The 22,106-nt window shown below is 47.0% G+C and overlaps 1 protein-coding gene across 1 annotated transcript; it reads right to left on the bottom strand.

The window, feature by feature from the left end:
* Positions 1-11,742: 11,742 nt before the first annotated feature.
* LOC125748900 (cell surface glycoprotein 1-like) lies at positions 11,743-15,939 on the bottom strand. Its single transcript, XM_049025578.1, has 5 exons — positions 15,910-15,939; positions 15,269-15,812; positions 14,788-14,999; positions 12,067-12,250; positions 11,743-11,912 (listed from the first exon to the last, which is right to left on the bottom strand). The coding sequence occupies exons 1-5, from the start codon at positions 15,937-15,939 to the stop codon at positions 11,743-11,745; spliced, it is 1,140 nt and encodes a 379-aa protein (XP_048881535.1).
* Between the last annotated feature and the right edge of the window lie 6,167 nt (positions 15,940-22,106).

A 22,106-nucleotide genomic window follows, 5' to 3' on the forward strand; every position in this document is an offset into this window, starting at 1 on the left:
CTCAGAGAAACATCAGTGTCCTCCATGGCCCATGTTCTGGGTGTGGAGAAAAGTGGCCTTGGGCAGTCACAGTGGCGTAGGTTTGGGTATGGATGGTAAGGAGATGTGCTTATCGATATCAAGGGAGTACTGTGTGTGTTTGGGGCGGCAGCTGGGTCACGGCTCATCTGGTCCCAACTAGTGTTGAAAGCAAACCTGCAGCCCAGGATATTCGTCATAGTGGCACTTTCCTTACTCTGCTACTGGATACAATGGTGGGGTGATGTCGAGAGGAGGCTGATGAATGGCCTCTCGTAAGATGGCTAATATTTACAAATATAAAATACGGGCATTATTAAACATTCAGGGTAATCTGGTATAATTCATATTTCAGGTGTGGTTTTTTCCACTTTGCAACATTAATAATTTATGCTGTAATGTGTCTTTGCATTTTTTTTCCCTGGAGCGGTGAAATAAATCTGTCCCCCACTAACAAAAAGGTCAATAGAATTAGATAAAGTGAGTTTAAGACCAGAAAGCACTTGAATTGTCAAAACAAACAATATCTTCTGATCTTGCTGTTGACTCAGAACGGAAAGATATTATTTCAAAGACTTCCTCAGAATCCACTGTCCATGACAGTAAACAGCTGAACCTTCAAACTCCACCACCAGAGGTATCAGTGAGGCCATGCATTTCAACGATGGTGACAACATCCATCCATCATCCATCCATTTTCCAAACCGCTTATCCTACTGGGTCTCGGGGGGTCCTGAGCCTATCCCGGAAGCAATGGGCACGAGGCAGGGAACAACCCAGGATGGGGGGCCAGCCCATCACAGGGCACACTCACACACCATTCACTCACACATGCACACCTACGGGCAATTTTAGCAACTCGAATTAGCCTCAGCATGTTTTTGGACTGTGGGGGGAAACCGGAGTACCCGGAGGAAACCTCACAATGACATGGGGAGAACATGCAAACTCCACACACATGTGACCCAGGCGGAGACTCGAACCCGGGTCCCAGAGGTATGAGGCGACAGTGCTTTGATGACAACATATCCTTCAGAAAAAAACCTTTTTGTTACATGTTTTCCAACTATCATAAAGGCTGGTGCAAGGACAGAAATTGTGCCTTTTCCACAGATACGCAACACTTCTGCAAATTCAGGGCAGGAACTACCTTGAGTTCCTTTTCTATCTGGACACAACAATAAACACAAAGATAATTACATCCTGTGAAGGTAGTCTGTGGAATGACACGGAGTGATTTCCTCTTGTTTGCTGTGTAAATATTGATGAATGAAGCCATGTTCTGCACAGCACCTTTGTTTGCCGCCTGTTAAAGGCAGCTTGGACTCTAGGTGTCGCTGTCTGTGAGGTTTGAGTGACCTGGGCTCCGTCTATCTGTGAAAGGACTGGCTACATTCAGTTCCCCTCCTGCTGCTGGCGCCTCAAATCAATGCAAAAAAAAAGGTTTTGTGCCAATTTTTCCTCCCAAACAAACAGATGAGAGCAAAGATGCTTATTTTGAAAACATTCTATTTTGTTTTCTTCAGAATCCTCGGAGCGTCCCAAAAATATTGTGAGTAAACATATGCGGTTGTTGTGCAAACTATGGTGAGAAGAGTGCAAATTAAATGACTGCCACAGAACCCATAATTATAACCGCGGATGCTGGACCAGGTGTTTGAGAACTTCAGTGCATCCTATGCTGTGGTGTGACTGTGGTTTATCCCGTAGCTGGGAGGGAAATGTCCCACTGGCTTTTCCAGAGTCCTTATCACTATCAGTGGAAATGTGCCACTGGCTTTCCCAAAATTCTTATCAGTATAAATGTCCCACTGGCTTTTCCAGAGTCCTTATCACTGTCAGTGGAAATGTCCCACTGGCTTTCCCAAAATCCTTATCAGTATAAATGTCCCACTGGCTTTTCCAGAGTCCTTATCACTGTCAGTGGAAATGTCCCACTGGCTTTCTCAAAATCCTTATCAGTATAAATGTCCCACTGGCTTTTCCAGAGTCCTTATCACTGTCAGTGGAAATGTCCCACTGGCTTTCCCAAAATCCTTATCAGTATAAATGTCCCACTGGCTTTTCCAGAGTCCTTATCACTGTCAGTGGAAATGTCCCACTGGCTTTCCCAGTGTCCGTATCAATGTTTTTGTAAATGTCCCACTGGCTTTTCCAGAGTCCTTATCACTGTCAGTGGAAATGTCCCACTGGCTCTCTCAGCGCCCTTATTACAGACAGTGGTGGCAGCTGAGGAAGGTCTGATACTTGACACCTCCTGTGTGCTGATCACCTGGAGTCCTGGCGATTCCAAAATTAACACTGGAAACTGTTTGTCCAACCTGTAGACAGGCAGGAGGTCTATGTAGAGTCATCTATTGTTCGCAATCCCTCAGAGTGAAGCAGCTATGACCACATTTGCCAGCCACTGTGTGGAAATTGTCTGACCCATTTCCCTCCTGTGTGGCAGACAGACACAGACAAACACACAGGCCTGTATTCATATCTTTGTGGGGACCATCTATTCATTTCTAAGCGCAAAACCCTAATCCCAACGCTGACAACCTTAACGCCTACCCAGCCCTAACCTTAACCATAAATAAGCAAACAAAATGCGAGAGTTTTTGAATTTTTAGTTTTTTGATTACTGTCGACGATTTTTATAAAATTTTATTCTTATTTAATTTTTTTACGTTTTATAAAACCGAGAAAATGGTCCCCACAATGTCAAAATAACAGGTTTTTATCACATTGTGGGGACATGTGGTCCCCACAATGTAATGCATACTTGGACTATACTCACAGACGCACACACGTCGAGGCCGTTTAACTGCATTTGGATGTTCTGAGTTCACATTAATCAGGACCAACGAGCTGGGCCTGGCGCTCGCAGAGTATTGCGTCATGCTGCCACTGTCTTGGGTTTAGCTTTGTGGCGATCGAAGGAGAACATCTGAGGCAATCATGAAGCCAGATTAGACAGAAGCCAAGTCACCTTTTTCAGAGAACGTCTTTGAGGCACGGAGGATTATGTCGTTTGACACAAATGGGGTTTTCGCCATCATTAGCTGTAATAAAACAGCACATACTGCATCTCAGCGCCAGTGTAGCAGTGTGGGTTTGCACCACCTTAGGCCTGATTGCAGTGCAAGAGGTGAGTAGGCAGAGGGCCCAGTGGTGAAAAGACTGCATCTTTATTTCATATCAACCAGGAAGCGAAGTGACAGGCAGCAAACACCCTGCAAGCTTTTTTCAGTCATTGCCACACAATTAACACTGATGAAGATGCAGGACAGTGGGCGACCCCCCAACGTCGGCGGTTTGATACTGCCTCTGCCTCGTGATGGACCACAATCCCATCTATGATGTGCTCACCATCCTGTCTAGGGTGTGCTCCATACTCTACACTGTGATGTACTGCCATCCCATCTAAGGTCGGCCTAATCCTCGTCACTGTGACGCTGGATAGGCTAGAGGACCCCCTGCACTACACGATGGCTGCCGGGAAGGTTTATAATTTTTGTATTTTATCCATGCATACATCCTTTTTCCTTTACTCGCACTGTGCAAGGTCTTGGAGAGCTTTCCGTCTATCAATAACAACAACAATAATAATAATTAATATTGTTACTTCCTACAATGTCAAGGTGAACTGCTATTCTTTTTTTTTTTGGTTGTAAAAGCTACCAATTTCTACTCTGCATTTTATTTGCAGTTCTGGCCAGGTGACATGCACCTGACTCAGCTCATATTAAGCAGATTAAATACATCAAAAATGCAAAAGGACCCACGTGAGGGTGGGCCTTTGGCCGTATAATGAGCTTACACTTCAGCTTTAATAAGCTGCCCTATGGCATCCCGGCTTACTTACATCGACCCATGTGACCCATGTGATTTCCCTCCCCTGACCTGCTTATACCACCCCCATCCCCCATTGACCTGTACGCACACACCGAACTTCCCATGCTCGCGAATCACTCTGTGCCCCAGAAGCATGCTTGTGCCATTTCTGTATATGGTTTCATTTGGTTTATTTAAACGCATTTTCCACTGCGGAGGTGGGGGTGCTTGTGCTCCAGGTTCCCCTACACCTTACTGCCCCCTCTGAAGCTCTTCATCTCATGGCTGCGAGGTCCATGGGAAACAGCACTTCAATGGGAAGGAGATGCCCAATTGGCCCATCTGGGCCCTGAAAACTAAATATTAGATGGATAAATATTGTGCCAAATATTAGCCTTGGATTATGGGGACAAACAGAAACAGACGATCCCAGGAAGGATGAATCCAAGGAGCATCTCCTGGCAGCCCTCCTCATATTCCTTAAAACAAAAAGGATTAATTCTGTCGATAACACCAAGTAATCCGGGGCGGCCTGACGGCTCAGTGCTCAGGAAAGCCACCACAAGCCTCCAGGTGTGGGAGGAGATTGCACCCGCTTCCCTGAAGTAGCCAAAACACCAGGAATTACCCAGTCATCCCACCTTAGGCGTACTGATGCGTGCATGTGGAGAGGTGCATGTGGAACATTCAGAAGGGGGGGGGGGGGGGGGTACCGGCTAGGCTGCAGCAGTATTACAGTAAGACTGTTAAATACCACAACAGCCCCCAGCAACTGTCAAATACCATAATTGTGTTATTTTTAAATATAGTGTTAAAATACCACATACAGCATTTTGGTGTCTGGATCGCTGGATATGCTATTAAAAATTAGATACTGCCCAAGTCTGAAACCTAAACTTAGCAACAGATTTCCGGGACATTGCACATCTTTTTGCGGGGGTAAAGGAACTGCTGTTCATTTATGGGGACTCCGCTCCCAGAACATGTCCCTAAATGGCCCCTGGTGTGTTCCTGAGACACGCACTGGCGTCCCACCTGAACTGCCCCCTGTACTCCATGCACCCCCACCCCCCCCCCCCCCCCCACCCCGCAACCGTGGACTGCGGGGATGAATCTCAGCCATTTCCTTACTACAAATGGGCATCTCTAAAACAACCCGACTATGCATCAAGCAAATTAAGAATAACACCAATATTAATGCTAATAATAATTATTATTATTATAATAGTCAAACAAAATCACTGCTGTCATACCAGGTAATTGATGCTTTGTATAAATACTACACCCACTACTTGGTTCATTTGTATTGTCAAGTTAGAGTAACCCATATTCATATTCGTACTCATATTCTTTCATTAGCGCCAGCTGTTTGTTAGCGGCGGTGTGTGCGGCCCCCCTCGTCCGCCGCGATGTTATTCACGCCGATGATGGATGACCCCCAGCGTTTCACGTTGCCTGACACCTGGAGTTCCTCATTCATGGAATTGCCTTCACAGAGTGTATTTTGTATTCGCTTTCCCATTTCATGACGAATAACCATAATTAAACATGTACTATTTACAAATTGCTCAGTTTTTTTAATGGCAATTCAAAGAATGTTTACTTATTTATTGCTGGCCGGATTTTAAAAAATATATATACACAGAGCAAAGGCAATATTTGGCTCTGTTTTTGACGATCTAACAGAATATAATGATGAAAGAATGACATGGGAACAAGTCCGCTGGCAGGTCCTTTTTAATTTATTGCTTTTTCTTTACTGCAAGTCTCTTCTGAAGGAAAGTATGAAATCGAAGGAGAAGCAGAACTGCCAGAGGGATAAAGAATAAAGTAATACATGAAATAAGGAAAATACAAATATAAAGTTGCTTCCGTTGCCAAGTTTTGTGGGATGCCCCAGCGGTCTCCACGGAAAGTCCGACAGCAGCTGGGCTCTTCTGATAAGACCGAGGGGGGTGCCGGTGGGGGGGGGGGTGGGGGGGGCACCGTGGAGCAGAACAGGAAATGGATCCAGAGGGACGTTCGGTTTTGTATGTTTTCCCCAAAACAGAGAGGTGGAAACAGAGATGGGGCAGGCTCCAAGAAGAACAGAATGGGGAAAGGGGAGCACAGCATTGTGGGTAAATAGCAGGTGGAGGTGGAGCCCCGCGAGAGGGCACAGCATGGCAGCTGAGGTTCTCCACAGGAGCTGAGGTTAGCCAAGGTAGTTCTGCCTAATAGTGTGAAGCAGGCTGGTAGTTGGGGCACCCCCTATCCATGCCCCGCCCCACTCACACACACACCATGACCCACCCCCCCCCCCCCCCCCAGATAAGTTCCAGGTCACAACATCTCCAAATGAGCAGGCCTGCCTTTTTTTACTGTTTTGTTTGTGTTTTGAACATAAAGGCCCATTTTGGAGACTTCAGCCTATCTGTAAAAAACCAGGGTAGCAGTCTGGTAAAATGCCACCTGGATGGGGGGGGGGGGTGTCACCATTTTGAAAGCTTTATCTTAAAACCATATAGTGAGGTCCAGCTGTCTGGATGATGAAGGAATTAAAGACGCCAAATATCCTTTCAGCTGTCGCCCAGGCCTGATCTTGAAGAGATCTTTGGTTCGAATGCTGGCTTTCGCAATCCGGCTAAATGTGATGGACTTGGAAAGGTGTAGATTCACCAGGGTGCTCAGCCAAATAATATCTGTCCCTGTTCATTTGCTAGGGGGATCATTAACTAGCTGGAAACAGCTCCTGTCATTGGGGGACAACAAAGCCTTTTACCTTCTCAGCACATTCTGAAGTTTATGAATAAGTAACAGTGGGCTCCCACTGTGACTCACTGTGGCACGGCGATGATGTGAATTCATTAAAACCTTTAATTTTACCTGCAGTGTCAAGTTTAAAGGAAACTGGCTGAGCCCCACAGTTCAATGATTTGTTTTTTATTTGGAAGGGGGGGAGTCATCACCAATGTACAAAGTTGATCTCAGAACATGGTTAATTTGAGCAACAGGAATGAAAGAGATATATTATGTCACTGGACGCAGGGTTTATGAATGCCTGTGATGAGGGTGTTTCTCCTGTGTGGCATCAAGGATCAATCACGTGCAGGAATAAGGGGCACGTGACCAGACAGTGTGCAGATGTCAGGCGACAGGCAGTGTTGGAGGGCTGTCATCACACAGTTGATTGCTGCCGTGACTTTGTGGGGACCACTATGTTGTGTGTATGTGTCACCCTACACTGTAGGACAGTGACCATCTCCAAAGTACATGATGTGTACGTGCTCCATGTGATGGACTCACATTCTGCCCAGATACAAGCCTTAGGGGGCCGGTTCTCCGTCGCCCTGCAATGGATTAGCAGTAACCGTTTGCTAACGCATTACATTTGCAGCTCCAGTGACCAAAATATCTTCATGGCCAAGCTGTAGCTGCAAGGATCGTTTAGCATAGCTGAAGCAGTCTGCGTGAGACAGAGAGCATCTGAGAAGCAGCCCGTCCCTTGTCACATTGCTGAGGTTCACCGCACGAAGCCTCCTGCAATGCAAGCTTTGCATGCGTGAAACAACAGGCCCTTCCCTTTTCCTTATGCACCGCGAGCCTCCAAATTCCAAATTCATAGCGGCTCTGGTTATTGAGCCGAGATTCTGGGGGGGCTGAGGGAAAGCTGTTGATTTAGAGAGCTGGCAAACACAGCGTTTGCTCTTATATCGAGGACTCCGCGCGGCGCAGGAACTGCAATCGCTATTGGCCGGGCGCGGAAGCATTCTTGCGTCAGATTAGCTCATAGGATTTAAAGGAGGAGGATGACCCCACACACACATTATTGCAGCTATTTTACAGTTCCAGTTGTCATTTAATTCGTTTCTTAAGTTGTTTTGTCCCCCCACCCTCCCCCCATCTACTGGCAAAATATTTTCACACATGGGGCCCTTGCAGGTTAGGGGAGGCAACTGTGGAAAATTGTTTTGGCTGGAATCCCTGCCTGGTTCTAAGAACCACTGTCTGCATGGGGATGCTGGAGTCAGTAATGGCGCTGGGGGGTGTAACACAGACCTACCAGGGGTCTGAACCTGCTGATGCTGAGGACATGGTATCTGCGCCGCCAGACCCTGTGGGACAGGTCTGCACGTTCTGTTGCACTCTGAGCCTATGAAAATCCATCAGGTAATGATGTCACTTCCTCAAGTTAAAATCAGTTTTCTGTTGCATTTTCCAGTTGGATATTTTGGTCTTTAGCTAAGCAGACTAATGTTCGCCAATGTGCTGATACAACTCGTGGTTGCTGGGCAACATGGCTTTCATCTTTGACCCGACAAAGGTTGGCAGACTTAATCCCAGGGCAGAATGGGGTTTCTCCAAAGACCAAAGACTTACAGCCCCCTTATTTCACTGGTGGCAAATGGACTTAAGATCCCTACACTTTGCTGCATGAGCTCTTACAGACCAACCTTAATTCGTTCTCTGGATACATTGGGAAACTGTAGTGTGGTATACAGTACATGAACACAAAAAAACTACATAAAAATACATAAATGATAATATTCAAAGGCATAATGAAAAAAAAAGGTCTTCTCGATTTTCCATTGTCATGTTTATAGAGTACATTGAAATACTTACCTGTGGATGTTCTGTAGACCGTAGCGCCAAATAAACACAGGGCGAAAAGCAAAAGCCAGTAAGTGCAGTGCCAATGAGAACAGAAGAAACAAGCCAATCGCAGGCTGAACTATAATGAAGTAACACTTGAACAGTTAACCCGAGGCCTTAAATAAAGTGAACTGGGACAGAAGGTAATACAGCCCTGTGCTATACCTCATGTTCTTCCCAGAATCCCTCACTGCCTGCAGCTATTGACTATTGCTGCTTATGTTCAAAGCTCAGACATCCAAATGTATATTTTGAACATGCACCGAAAGACTAAAGTAAAAATCAACAGGGGAAATCCCCTTGTTCTGCAGACCCATTAGTGCTGAGGTTGTTAATTGCATCTTTTTTTCGAATACACATGTTCTTCATTACGCAGCTTAATTAAACATATAAAAAGCCAAGCTGTAAATGACTCGTGGAATATTTTATGAGATTGCATTTCAGCTATGGGAACATAAAAAGTGATTTTTTTTTTCAATTCCCTTTAGGAAAAAAACTATGCTTATATTGTGATACGAACATAGAAAAATAGATAAAAATATAGTCAATCAATCAATCAATCAATCAATCAGTCAATCAAGTAATGTGTGGTGTATGTGCAACTGACATAGTAAATGTCTAGTGCTATCTGTTTGAAAAATGCTTATGAAATGTTATCCTGACATGTTATGGCTGGAGGTGGGGGGTGAAACGTCATCAGGAGATGCTGTAGTACCTGACAGCAGCAGGCAGGAAGGATCCCCAGCAACACGTCTTAGCACACCTTGGCAGAATAAGCTGGTGGCTCCAAGAGAGCGCCCCCTGGAGCAGATGGGCAGAATTGTTCCTGACGTTCTCCAGTAAGCGTGCTTAGGTTGAATGAAATGCTGGTGATATGCATGCTGTTCAGAATCCTTCTGTGCCCGCATGCCGTGCGTGTTTCAGGTGTCCACCATCCCCAGTGACACCCTATCGACGGGAATCGCTAGTGTGGACGCCGGGATTTGTGGCATTGTGATTTCTCTTCCTAATCATAATCGACATCTCTCAACCTGGGGGCTGTTTCTAGAAAATGACAGAAGGATCACACAAGGTGGGAAAAGTATGTGAGCCATTAAAGGTTTAATAGCTATCCGGTTAAAATAGGATATATATTCTGGGGGAAATTAAGGCTGTCGTTTGTCAAACATGTCAAATGAGACAGAAAATCTCAGAGAAATCCACCCATTTTCCATATCCAGAGCAATGAACCTGGGATAGATCTAAGGAAGCGAAGCGCATGCAGGGGCCACACTGGACGGGACGCCGGGAATCCACAACCCTGGATGTGTTCAGATATAGTACTAGTACCAGTCTAACCTAACAAACACATACAAGATGATCGTGCTCTTAAGAGGGAATTAACTTATCAGCTCTGAATGCGGTTTGCGTTGTTTCTTAGTTCAGCCACAAATGCCTTTGTTGTTATGCAAGTCGCATTATGCTGAAAGCTTAATGCAATGCTCTCTTCAACACGTTGGTTGCAGTGAAGCACGCCAGCTTGGTTTCCTCCTCTCGTTGGTTGCCCCCCCCAGTCCCACCGCTGTCTGTAAACATTCCCCTGTGGTGCCGTCCCTGCAAACAGCTCAGGCGAACAGCTCCAGCAAGGAGCATCTCCCCTAGTATACCCCCCCCGCTCCCCCCACCTTTCACCGATCGATCCGTTTAATGTGCTTGCTTGGTGATGTTCCCCACTGGGCCTTTCCGCTGAAGTTGGCCATGCCCCCTGGGGGGGTTGCAGTGAATAACAGGGCAGTAATACGAGAAACGATGAAACAATACAAAATGAGTAGGGGGGGGGGGGGGGGTTTACAGAGCTGACTGTGCCACATCAAAAAAACATCCGTATCGATCCCCCCACTCACTAGGCGCTAGGGGCGGGGTGGGGCTGATAGCGGCTCTGGCAAAAGGGAGCAATCTGCAGTATAGATTGGTGAGCGATGACGGCGCTCGGAGCTCAGCGCACAAACGCGTTTCCTCTGCTGTCGTCCTGCTGTCACTCGCCGGGTGCTGATGGGAGTCTCTGCATCTACTGCCACTGAAATGGCACAAGAAGCCACTTGGAAACTGAAGATGATCAGCCAGACGACAAAAAAGAAATGTGTCCCTTTTTTCCTCGTGAAAAATGTGTTCCCAGGCTCGCTTGAGGTGCCAGTATCTTATACCGGCCACCACAAGGCAGAGAAAGGCCTGACCCTCAATAGACGAGCTTCCCGATTCCACACTGCAAGTCGAGGATGAAACCCGCATTTCATTTCCACTTTATCGTGCGATTTAAAAAAAAAAGATATTTGAAACTTTTGATAGTTTTGAATCCTGTTTCTGTTTGTTTTTTTTTTTTTTTACTGTGGATTTGCCCGAGAAGAAAATTTGTTGAAGCCAGTGGACAAAATAACAGGAGCCAGATTTGAACGCTGCTGCTGATAACGAGTGTGGAGATTAGCAGAAAAGCTGCTGGGGGTGTTTTGAGTGACAAGCTCAGGGCCAGAAAAGTCAATGACTCTCTTCCTGTGGCTTTTATCTTGCCGGTACGCTAACTTCAGACTTTCTAGGTGTATGAGGAAGATAGAATTTTTTGGAAGGAGTTGGCCGCAAAATATGGACAATTAAAGACAGCTGGAGTTTTTTTGGTCCTGTGGAGACACACAGTAGAGTATAAACAGTCTAAAAGTAGGAACGGCATGCTAATCTGTTGATGTTGTGCGGAGTGCAGCTAAACTGGAACAAATATCTTTTTGCCTTAATTTGAATAATGCAGTTTCCCTAGTACATATCTACACATTGCCTCAGCCTATCAGCTCTCATTACGACTTTTATGCACGTCTCATAAAGGTCACACATAAATAGCAGATATCAGTCAAGAATGGTTGTGGCTGAAAGATCCATCACCCAAGCATGCATGTCTTTCTAAGAGGAAGCAATCAAGTGTCTGAAAGGAATATCAGAAAATCATGCATATCTAAGACAGATCAAGTTTCTCGGTTGGTACTTTTATTTCCACGCAAAGGACTCCGGCACAAATGAGAAAATCCGAAAGGCATGTAGCTTATTACAGATGCAAAGCAAATGACAAATATAATCAGCATTTAGTCATCTTTCTAACTCTTTTTAAAAAAAAAAAAAAAACCAGGCCTCTGTAAGAATTCTCAGAGTTTAGGTTTCCAATCCTAAAGTTATTAAAAAATGTCAACCTGTATTTTCGACAGAATGAGCAAGTCACAGTGTAATAGACTGCGGCCCAGGAACAGGTGTGCGTTAGAGACGCCGTGTAATAGAAGGACCCGTGCAGGCCGAATGCTCTGGGCTGTTCCCTGTGGAAGGGTAATTCATCAGACAGGAGTAAGCGCGGCGTGACACTGTCACCAGCGAGGCGGGGAGATGAATTATCCCTGCCGACAGCACGGAGCTTGCCCCGCCTCCGAATTCTGCAGAAAGGCGGACTGGGCTGAGACGCTGACGAACAGGGATGTGAGACTGGTGAGACTGGCGGAAGTGGTCATCGTTCAAGACCCCCATGCAGGAGGTATACAACCCCCAGAGTAAATATGGAGACATGGGGGAAAACTGCTGCTGCCTCACTGTCTGTGACTGCCGCTGGATCTCCTGGAGCTCTCAGGACTGGATGGGCGTCATGAACCCAGCGTTGCTGCACCTTGCCAGCAGCGAGAGGCTTGCAGGAGCCACAATCCCGCTCGCTGCTTCCAGAACCTCCGCTGTCAGTGCACTCAGGTGCCACCAGGGTCTGCTCACGCTCAGGTATGAGCTTCAGGAGGGGAGGGGGGACTGGGGAGTGAGAGTCTCCGCTCACCCGCCACCAATCAACCATCAAGGCATTTGGAGCTGCAGCAGCAGGCTGTGGCCACCAGACACTTTCACAAACTCACTGTGAAGCATCTGCAGGTTTTAACAGAGTGTCGTTCTGGGTGTGTGTGTTGCGTGTGTGTGTGTGCAGGTCAGGGGGCCTCAGTAATCCATCTCTGACAGTTTCCCTGCACCAAATCCCGAGATCTAATCATGCACTGGGCCTGTCCAAAGATAGAAAGTCTGTTTGTTTGCAGGACAATGGACTTCATGCTGACCCCGGTGCTCTTGGAGAAACTGATTTCTCATTCCGGATATTTAACTATGATGTCAGCTCAGGTGAAAGCAAAAAATAACAATAAAAATGAAATACTACAGCAAGCATGAGAGAGGATGTTTTTGTTTGCCTTCAAGGTCTGCCGTACCTTGGAAAATCTCAGGGACGGAAACGATTGATTTCTTCTCTCCCTGCTTAGCGGTTTTTGCCATTAAGTAAACATTGACCTTTCTGCGTCTTTGCCTCCCGACGGTGCCCTAAGGATCGGATACAGCACCAGCCCCATTCACAGGCAATTCCAGCCAGTTTGGACACATCTGTGGGTTTCCATGGGACCGAACTCCTGCTGGACTGCCTGTCACATCCTGTCATCTGGTAAGGGGTCACAGAGAGCCGAAAACCTGCCCTAGGAAGCACACGGCACAGGGCAGGGGACATCATGGATGAGATGCCAGTCCATTTCAGGGCACAGGGCAGGGGACATCATGGACGGGATGCCAATCCAACCTCGGGTACACAGAACAGACTGAAGACTAAAGAGGAGAGATTGGAGCCGACACCTCCGGAGGCATTAGGCTACACTGCTGACCACCAAGCCACAGGACATAAATGAGGCGAAACTGTGAAGGATCCCATGTGAGCAGTGTGTAACACCCCCTTCTCTCCCCACCACCAGCAGCATCCTCTTATCATCTTTTTCTAGTCAGTGAGGTGAGGATCACAGAAAACAAGCATGATCCACAAACCTCAAAGCCAAAACTGAACTTTTCAAATTTAGCAGATACAGGTACCTAACTAACGTTAAGTGACCTGATAATGCAAACGATAGAAAGCATTCCTGTCTCTCACAAACCAGCAAAGGCAGTACTGGGTGCCTGGGCTTTGGGACAGGATGCATTTTCAGGGTCACCGCATTATTGACAAATGCTGTAGTCAGAGCTGAAGCATAGTTTGGTCATTTTACAAATGTGTCGGAATAACACGGCCCCACTGATGGTAATCAGACAGGCTTTGTGTGTTCGCTGGACAAAGTACTGCAAGGTACATGCTGTAATGATGCGGGTCCTCGTGGAAATGGATCAGGTGGGGCTTGTTCTCAGCACAGTGTGCACCAAGCCTCAGCCTTTTGTGTGTCCCTGTATCATTAGTCTGCATTCTCCTTTGCTTTCTTCCTGCGCTGGTCTGGGGCCGTGGGATTGTTCCAGCAGGGAACACCTTGGACATGATTCCAGGCCATCTGGGGTTCACTGACTGTCAGCAATCCAGAGACACCAATTCCAAAGTCACATGCGGCAGGAAGGAGGCACAAATTGGGGACACACACGCCAACTGCACAGCAAAGGGCAGGAATTGTCAGGAATCAGCACCAAGTGCTGAAGCAGCACAGCGCACAGAGGAATGGTCTTCATTTATAACCTTAGTGGTGGACACATTAGTTTTGTTATTAGCTGTGAAAAATTATGTAGGTGCACCTGGATTTGTAGGTAAGACAGGTGTGTCAGAAGACAAAATGCTCAACCGAATTAAATAAATCTTTCGCAAGCACCTTCAAGATTAAATATGGACAATGATTTATTAAATGTAACGTCTCGATGCAAGGTTTCCATAACGATGGTTGGCTGATGGAAACGTAGCACATCTACCATGGCGACATAACTGCTTTTCACCTGCGAATGGTATGACTCGCATGTGGCTTGGGATTATAAATGCTTTACTTTCTCTTTTATTACAGATCAAGCGTGACATAAGTGTCGATTTTAAGCTAAAGCATGCAGAGGGGCATCAGTACGCAAGAGAATCAATAGAATTCTGCTTTGATTCACAGAAGAATGCTTGCAATTACAATGTATCCATCCACGGCTCTTCCATTGCAATGGCACAGAACAGACAGCCTATGGGGTTAGGGTCTGTAAGGCTAGGGTTTGTGGGGGCAGAATCTCTAGGGGCGGGGTCTGTAGGGGCGGAGTAAATGGTAAATGGACTGCATTTATATAGCGCTTTTCTCCTCCGACGAGTACTCAAAGCGCTTTACATTTCATGCCTCACATTCACCCGTCCACACATACATTCATACACCGGTGGCAGAGGCTGCCGTGCAAGATGCCAACCTGCTCACCGGGAGCAATTTGGGGTTCAGTGTCTTGCTCAAGGACACTTTGATGGGGTCAGGAGGAACCAGGACTCGAACCTGCAACCCTCTAGTTGCTGGACGATATCGCTACCTCCTGCACCACCATCATCCCCGAGATGGGGTCTGTGGGGACAGGATCTATAGGGGCAGGATATGTGGAGACGGGGTCTGTAGGGGCGGGGTCTGCAGGGGCAGGGTCTGTGGGGGCAGGGTCTGTGGTGATGTGGTCTGTAGGGGCAGGGTCTGTGGGGACAGGATCTATAGGGGCAGGATATGTGGTGATGTGGTCTGTAGGGGCGGGGTCTGTGGAGATGGGGTCTGTAGGGGCAGGGTAAATGGTAAATGGACTGCATTTATATAGCGCTTTTCTCCTCCTACGAGTACTCAAAACACTTTACATTTCATGCCTCACATTCACCCGTCCACACATACATTCATACACCGCTGGCAGAGGCTGCCATGCAAGGTGCCAACCTGCTCACCGGGAGCAATTTGGGGTTCAGTGTCTTGCTCAAGGACACTTTGATGCGGTCAGAAGGAACCAGGACTCGAACCTGCAACCCTCTAGTTGCTGGACGATATCGCTACCTCCTGCACCACCATCTTCCCCGAGATGGGGTCTGTGGGGACAGGATCTATAGGGGCAGGATATGTGGAGACGGGGTCTGTAGGGGCGGGGTCTGCAGGGGCGGGGTCTGCAGGGGCAGGGTCTGTGGGGATGTGGTCTGTAGGGGCAGGGTCTGTGGGGATGTGGTCTGTAGGGGCAGGGTCTGTGGGGACAGGATCTATAAGGGCAGGATATGTGGAGACGGGGTCTGTAGGGGCGGGGTCTGCAGGGGCGGGGTCTGCAGGGGCAGGGTCTGTGGGGATGTGGTCTGTAGGGGCAGGGTCTGTGGGGACAGGATCTATAGGGGCAGGATATGTGGAGACGGGGTCTGTAGGGGCGGGGTCTGCAGGGGCAGGGTCGGTGGGAGTGTGGTCTGTAGGGGTAGGGTCGGTGGGGACAGGATCTATAGAGGCAAGATATGTGGGGGCAGGGTCTGTGGGGATGTGGTCTGCAGGGGCAGGATATATGGAGGCAGGGTCTGTGGGGGTTTGGTCTGTGGGGGGCAGGGTCTGTGAGGCAGTGTGGGCCTCAACAGGTTAGGATACTAAGCCTGTGATTGGAAGGGCTTTGGTTCAAATCCTGTGGGCAGAAGGGTTATGTCACTACTGGGCCCCTGGGAAAGGCCCTCAACGCCATTTTCTATACTGCTGACCCTGTCTCTCAACTATAGAACACCACATCAAATCCTAACTAGCATTGATAGTTTGTGCTATCCCCCGCTACTGACCTCCTGATCAAATCGGCTGAGAAGAATTTATCCAGTCTGACCATGATGACATGATGAATATTCTGAACAGGAATGTGTTTAACAATAAAAAAGTAATTTAAATATCTAGCGACAGCTTTGTTTGCTTTATTTTTCACATGTCAGTGGCTGATGAAGAAAAGATGTAATTGTGTGCATGTCCTTGAGCACTGCTCTGGTAAATCTGCTGAAGAAAACGCTAATGCAAATATATTATAACACATTTGATTTATAATGCATTTTTGGTGACACTGAAAAGTAAACAAATGGATGGAGCGGCGACAGAAAAGCTTACAGTTGTCATGTTTATGTATATGGGGGGGGGGGGGAGCGGGGCTGGGATTTTCCTGCCAGCATGCGAACATTTATAAGCACATCGCCACAGGGTGCAAGAGACTCAAGGGGATCACCGGAAAAGTAACCAGATTCCCCTAATTGTTCCTTCTTCATTCATAGAAGTTAATCAAGAATCATATAGAAAATGTCTATGATAACTGAAGCAAAGATAAGGACCCATCACATGTGACCCAAACTCTGTGTGCTGCAAATCCCCTGGTCATCCACAGCATCACTGCATCTCCCAGGCAACAAACACACGTCTTCTGCTCATCCTGCCCTTCTGGTGTACATAACCCCCCCCACCCCCAAAAGTGTCTTCAGCCAGGGGGAGGCTATCACACGTCACAGGCGGCCCAGAGCCATTCCAGTCTGCCTGGACCACAGCAAATGGATTACCCCTTCACTTCAAAGCTGCCGCTGCCAGCCGAGGATGGACACGTCACCATGGCGACAGCCTCGCCAGAGTCTGCGGTTCCCTCTGAGTCCCGGGACACTTCTGTCCAAATCAAAAAAAGTTTGCAGTGCCTCATATTTTTGGCACAATCATTTCTTTTCAGAACAGAACATGAACAGTGATCAGGAGAAATATTTCCATTCTTAATATGCAAATCAGGGTTAATAAATGATTTGATTGAGTTTAACTTTTTAATTAAACACAGCCATGAAATTCACAATTAACCAGAGACTCACTTGCCATCCAAATTTCCAGCTCTGAGAATTGCAGAAATATCTGGCTTTGTGCACAAATCCCTCGACTTCCAAATGGAACGCATTCCTGAGAAATCATTTGTAAAATGACAAACATAAATCGCATCAATTTTATTGATAATTGTGTGAAAATATTCCAAAATCCCCAAATTTTGATGGGTCCCCAAACGCTATGTTATCTATGACCACGCAGAAAATGCAAAACGGTTTGTAAATTGAAAAGGCAGCCTTAGACGAGACTCGCAAATCACTTGTTACAGCGACTGTTCACAGCTGCACAGTTTCTCAGTATATGTTAGCATATAGAGTCAAAGTAAGACCCATTTGAACCTGTGTCTTAATTATAGTACTGTTAATTATTACCAGAGCAACTTATGCATGTCTTCTTTCAGCAATTTGATGAGTCTTGCATGGTGGAAAAATCATCGTGATGCTTCATATTTTCACAAAGAAATAATGAACTAAAGAAACTTTCCTGAAATTCTGTACAACTTGACGATGAATTTCTGTGCAGCTTAAACCATGACAGAACAGAGCAAATTTGGAGCATGTAATGTTTTGTCACCGGAAATTTCAAGCCGTTATTAAAAGTGCACATGCTAAGCTGACAGGCGTGGGAAGGACAATATCATCTCGCTTGGCCCTGAACCGCCAGAAGTGAGCATATCAGCCTGACGGATCCTCGCCCTCGTTACTTCCGGCTGGCTCTCTGTGTCTTCGAGGGCTGGTAGCACCAGAGGTAATAGGAGGAACGGACAGCCTAATGGGGAGAGATATGGGAGGGTACTGACACATTCAATTACGCCTTGCGGTGGGCGGGTGGGGGGTCTGGTTGGCACACTTATGTATGGCACTAAAGTGACTGGTCACCGTTTGCGGAACTACTGACAAGCGAAATTAGTGAACAACAGGGGCTTTGTGTAACACATGTATGCCTTTGATCATTTAAGAGAAACAAAGAGCAATGTCCTTCTCTTTCCCGGATGACAGCCTGTGTGGCTCGCGCCTCCGAGGTCAGAGAATGGCAGGCCCGGATCCGCGCCGCGCTGGGTGCCATTTGTAGTCATTGGAAACAGAGGCAGCTGCCAATCTAATTCACTATGTAATCAGCGCAGCCCCACAGAGAAACGGGGGCTGGTAATGGGCTGCCGATTCCCGCCTGGCCGCCAAACGTGCCCCCTGAGGACAAAGGGCTAAATTTCGGGATGATCGCCCAGTTAGCTGCCCGCTAATGGCTGAGAAGCAGCGCCGATGTCGCCTTCCCCAGAGAGCGTGTGCTAGCTTGCCGTGCCAGGCGATCGATGTTCCCACCAAAACTCTCTTTCCTCTCATTGGAGAGCCGAGAGGCGGCCGGGCAAGCGGCGGAAATGCCAAAGCTGGCAGCCGGCACCTCGCAGGTGTCGGGCTGATGGGCGGGCGAGGCAGACGAGTGCTGGGACAGAACCGTGCCACTCTCAGCGCACCCGGCCCTCCACTGCTTCTGCTTACGGTCCCTGATATTAATTTACACCATCATGCACGGTTTGGTGAAGTACTACGTAAAACACAACACAGCCGTACACTAGAATTATACAGTATATTGACGCATCCAACATATTCAGCAGTAGAATGCTTAGTGAAAAATTCAGCTTTTAAATATATATATATTTTTTGCCGGTCTGCAATGTTCCCAGTTTGAGGATAGAAATGCACACATAGACGGATAATGACACTTACTGCAGCCAATGTGCCGTTATCAGATCTCCCTCAATCCGAGCACTGCAACCTCAGCAGGCTGCGTATATAAATAAATATAGGGGGAGACACAGATCTCGGTTTATCAGCCAATTAAAGAAATCATCTGGCTGAGAAGATCTCATTAGCTGTGTTTGCGGAGGGCTGTTCGATGGTATCAGTGGTCAGGATTAAAACCAGAGATTAGACAGGGAATTAATTTGGATCACTGGAGCACTTTTGCCGGAAGAGTCCCCGCCCAGCTGGATGATGGCCAAGGGACAGAGCATTCTGGGGACCCTCATCTCCCGCCCCACAGAGAGGATTGACAGAAAGACAGAAGCAATCACCCGTTTTTCAACTTTCATGACAACACAAAATACAATGGGCCTCTTTGACGGATATGTATTATTTCACGTTTTACAGTGTGTCCTTAAAGTGCAACAAGTCTTGCTACCAGAACCGAAGGCAGTTCTTGTTTAGCCTCGAATTCCTTCGCACAGAATTTCCGAATGAAATTTGCTATAATTTAATAATTACTTAAAAGCACATATCAGACTCTTTTAAAGCAGGGTGCAGGCACACATCACAGAAAGTTGCTCGCCTGCTTAAAAACATGACAGACATCAGACTAATAGCAAGTTCAGATTTTCCATTTTTCTGCTTTGGGCAGCCATGACAGCCACATGTGGTGGTACTGAGAGTCTGTCAGCTGCTGTCATTCAGAATCAGCCTTAAGCTCTAAGGGCACAGGCCCAGTCCAGCTTCTTATAATAGTCCAAACCTGGCATAAAATCTGAAAATGTGCTGAAAGAAACATTTTTTTACTTATCATCAAAATGCTTTCTGAATAAAAGCAGCTGTCCAAAGATTTTAATCACAGATGTAATTGGACATACTCAGCCGGTCTAGGTAAACTTATCTAGCCGATAGGAAATGACTGGCAAACCTTCAGCCTGTTTTTTAATTTGCGCTTAATTATTTATGCTTTTTTTTTTTTTGATAGGCATGGCGCATCATGTGACAAGCCATGCTAATGGATTTAAATTACATCTTTGCGGCCAATCACTTATTTCAAGTAATTCCTAATGATGAGCTATTGGATAACACTGCGGCACGAGGGGTGGGGGGGGTAGGAGGGGATGTACTACTGACTCTGATGTGAGGGGGGTTGGCTAGAGAGCTAGGATGGAGAGCCTAAACCCCCCTCACTTCACAGAGAGCCTGGCGGGGTGTGTGTGGGGGGGGGGGGGGGGGGGTTGGAACCGCCCTGACCTGGCCTCCCAGCCGACAGGGATGCTGCTGCCGCATGCATGAGTGCGTGCCGAGGGTGCGTCATGGTGAAGCCGCATGTCAGCCAAATAGATCTCAGCATGACCTCATCTCCAAAATAGGTACAACATTCAATTTTTCAGACCAGTGCATATAAAACAGAATATACATCATTTAATAATTACTACATGCATAGAAGGATACTATTTTAATGCATTAATTACAGTATAAGTATTCAGCACTGGTAATAAGATACGTGCATTATTAAGAGGCATTACAGTGACTCAGTGGATAACACTGCAAGGCTGGGGGTTCAAATCCCGCTCCTAGGTCCGTGTGTGTGTGTGTGTGTGTGTGTGTGTGTGTGTGTGTGTGTGTGTGTGTGTGTGTGTGTGTGTGTGTGTGTGTGCGTAGAACACATTTGGGTAACATGGTAAAACCTGAAACTTCCAAACTTTTGAGGACATTGTTTCATGTTGCCATTTGGATAACTTCAGTTTTATAAAAATCTGTGGTTTGTTATGGTTAAGCTTAGGGCTGGGTTAGGGGTTAAGGGCGTTGTGATGGGATTAGGGCTTTAATAGAATGGAATAGAAATTAATGGAAGGGCCCCATTTACATAGGAATGGCTAGGTGTGTGTGTGCGTGTGTGTGTCTGTGTGCGTGTGTGTGTCTGTGTGCGTGTGTGTGTGTGTGTGCGCAAGAGTGTGTGCATTCACAATAGACTGGCATCCCCCCCCCACCGCTCCCCTCCCGGATAAGCAGCTGGAAGATGGACGTCATCCCATCAAACCCCAGAATAATCCAAAGGGAACTCCAAGGACAATCAGGCTCATTTGCATAGAGCATCGCACGCGTGTCCCGCTGCATGACAGCCAGCCGGCGATAGTGTCTAAGGCTCTGCTGGAGCAAGGATGGGATTCCACGCCAGCAAGATGGCAGGCCGCTGATCCACCCTGGCAGGAGCATCCGTCACGATTACACACCAGGAGAAAAGCAGTCTGGGCAGAACCGTCCCTCTGGAAAACCGAGTCAATCCGCAGGCTCTACTGGTTTCCATTACACCTCGCATACTGGAGCAAAAGCGGAGTTCCTGATGCTCACAGGCCTTGCTGGATTTTCATTTACCGCATATCCGAATAATTTAATGAAGGTCATAATTCAGTAACAAAGTCTTCTGACTCCTTAAAAGACGTTCAGGGCCCTACCACCCCCTCCCCCCTCATAAAGCTCTGGAAAATAAACCTTGGAGTTTCAAAGTTTGAGCTTAATGCACAGCAAAAATAACCATCCTTTTAAGATATTAACTACGTCAATACTCCGGCATGAAAGCAGCCCAATGAACATTCTCTACTACTGTGTCTTGCATATGCAAATCGTAACAAAGACCAGGGATAGACCCACATTTATACAGAGCAGAATATCTCTTTAAAACTGACAAGACTTCGCCAGAGAAGCAATGAATGATACAAAGACAATAATAGAAATTATTCTGGGGAAAAGGCCAACTGAGAGCTCAAAGAGACACTCATCAGCCTGCCGGTTCACGTTAGTCATAAAACAACTGGGTGTTTGTTTAAAAATAAGATTCCCTTTCCTGTGTTTTAGTGTCAGATTAGTATAGACACAGTGGAGGGACTTTCGGGGAGAACACTGTGCCAGGGTAAGGCAGCTGTCGTAGCAGTTTAGAAGGTTTTACCCAAAAGGTCACCTTTGCAGAACCACCACATACATGAAGGAACACAGATAGGATTTTGGGTTTAACCCGGAGTCTGAACAGTCGGTATGACACGGCGGGTTTTTCAGGCATAACCAGAGGTCTACAGGAGGTCTACAGGAGGTCTACAGGAGGTCTACAGGAGGTCTACAGGAGCGTCTCAGGGTGGCGATCGCAGCCAGAAAGGATGATGCTCAGATCACATCTGCAGAAACCTTTACCTAAAATTAAATCATCAAGGAGGATTTAATTACAAATCGGGCTCTAAGACAATATAAGGAGCTCTGCCGGTGCTGCTCGCCAGAGAAA

Source organism: Brienomyrus brachyistius, chromosome 9 (genome assembly GCF_023856365.1).
Source record: "Brienomyrus brachyistius isolate T26 chromosome 9, BBRACH_0.4, whole genome shotgun sequence".
NCBI classification, from domain to species: Eukaryota; Metazoa; Chordata; class Actinopteri; order Osteoglossiformes; family Mormyridae; genus Brienomyrus; species Brienomyrus brachyistius.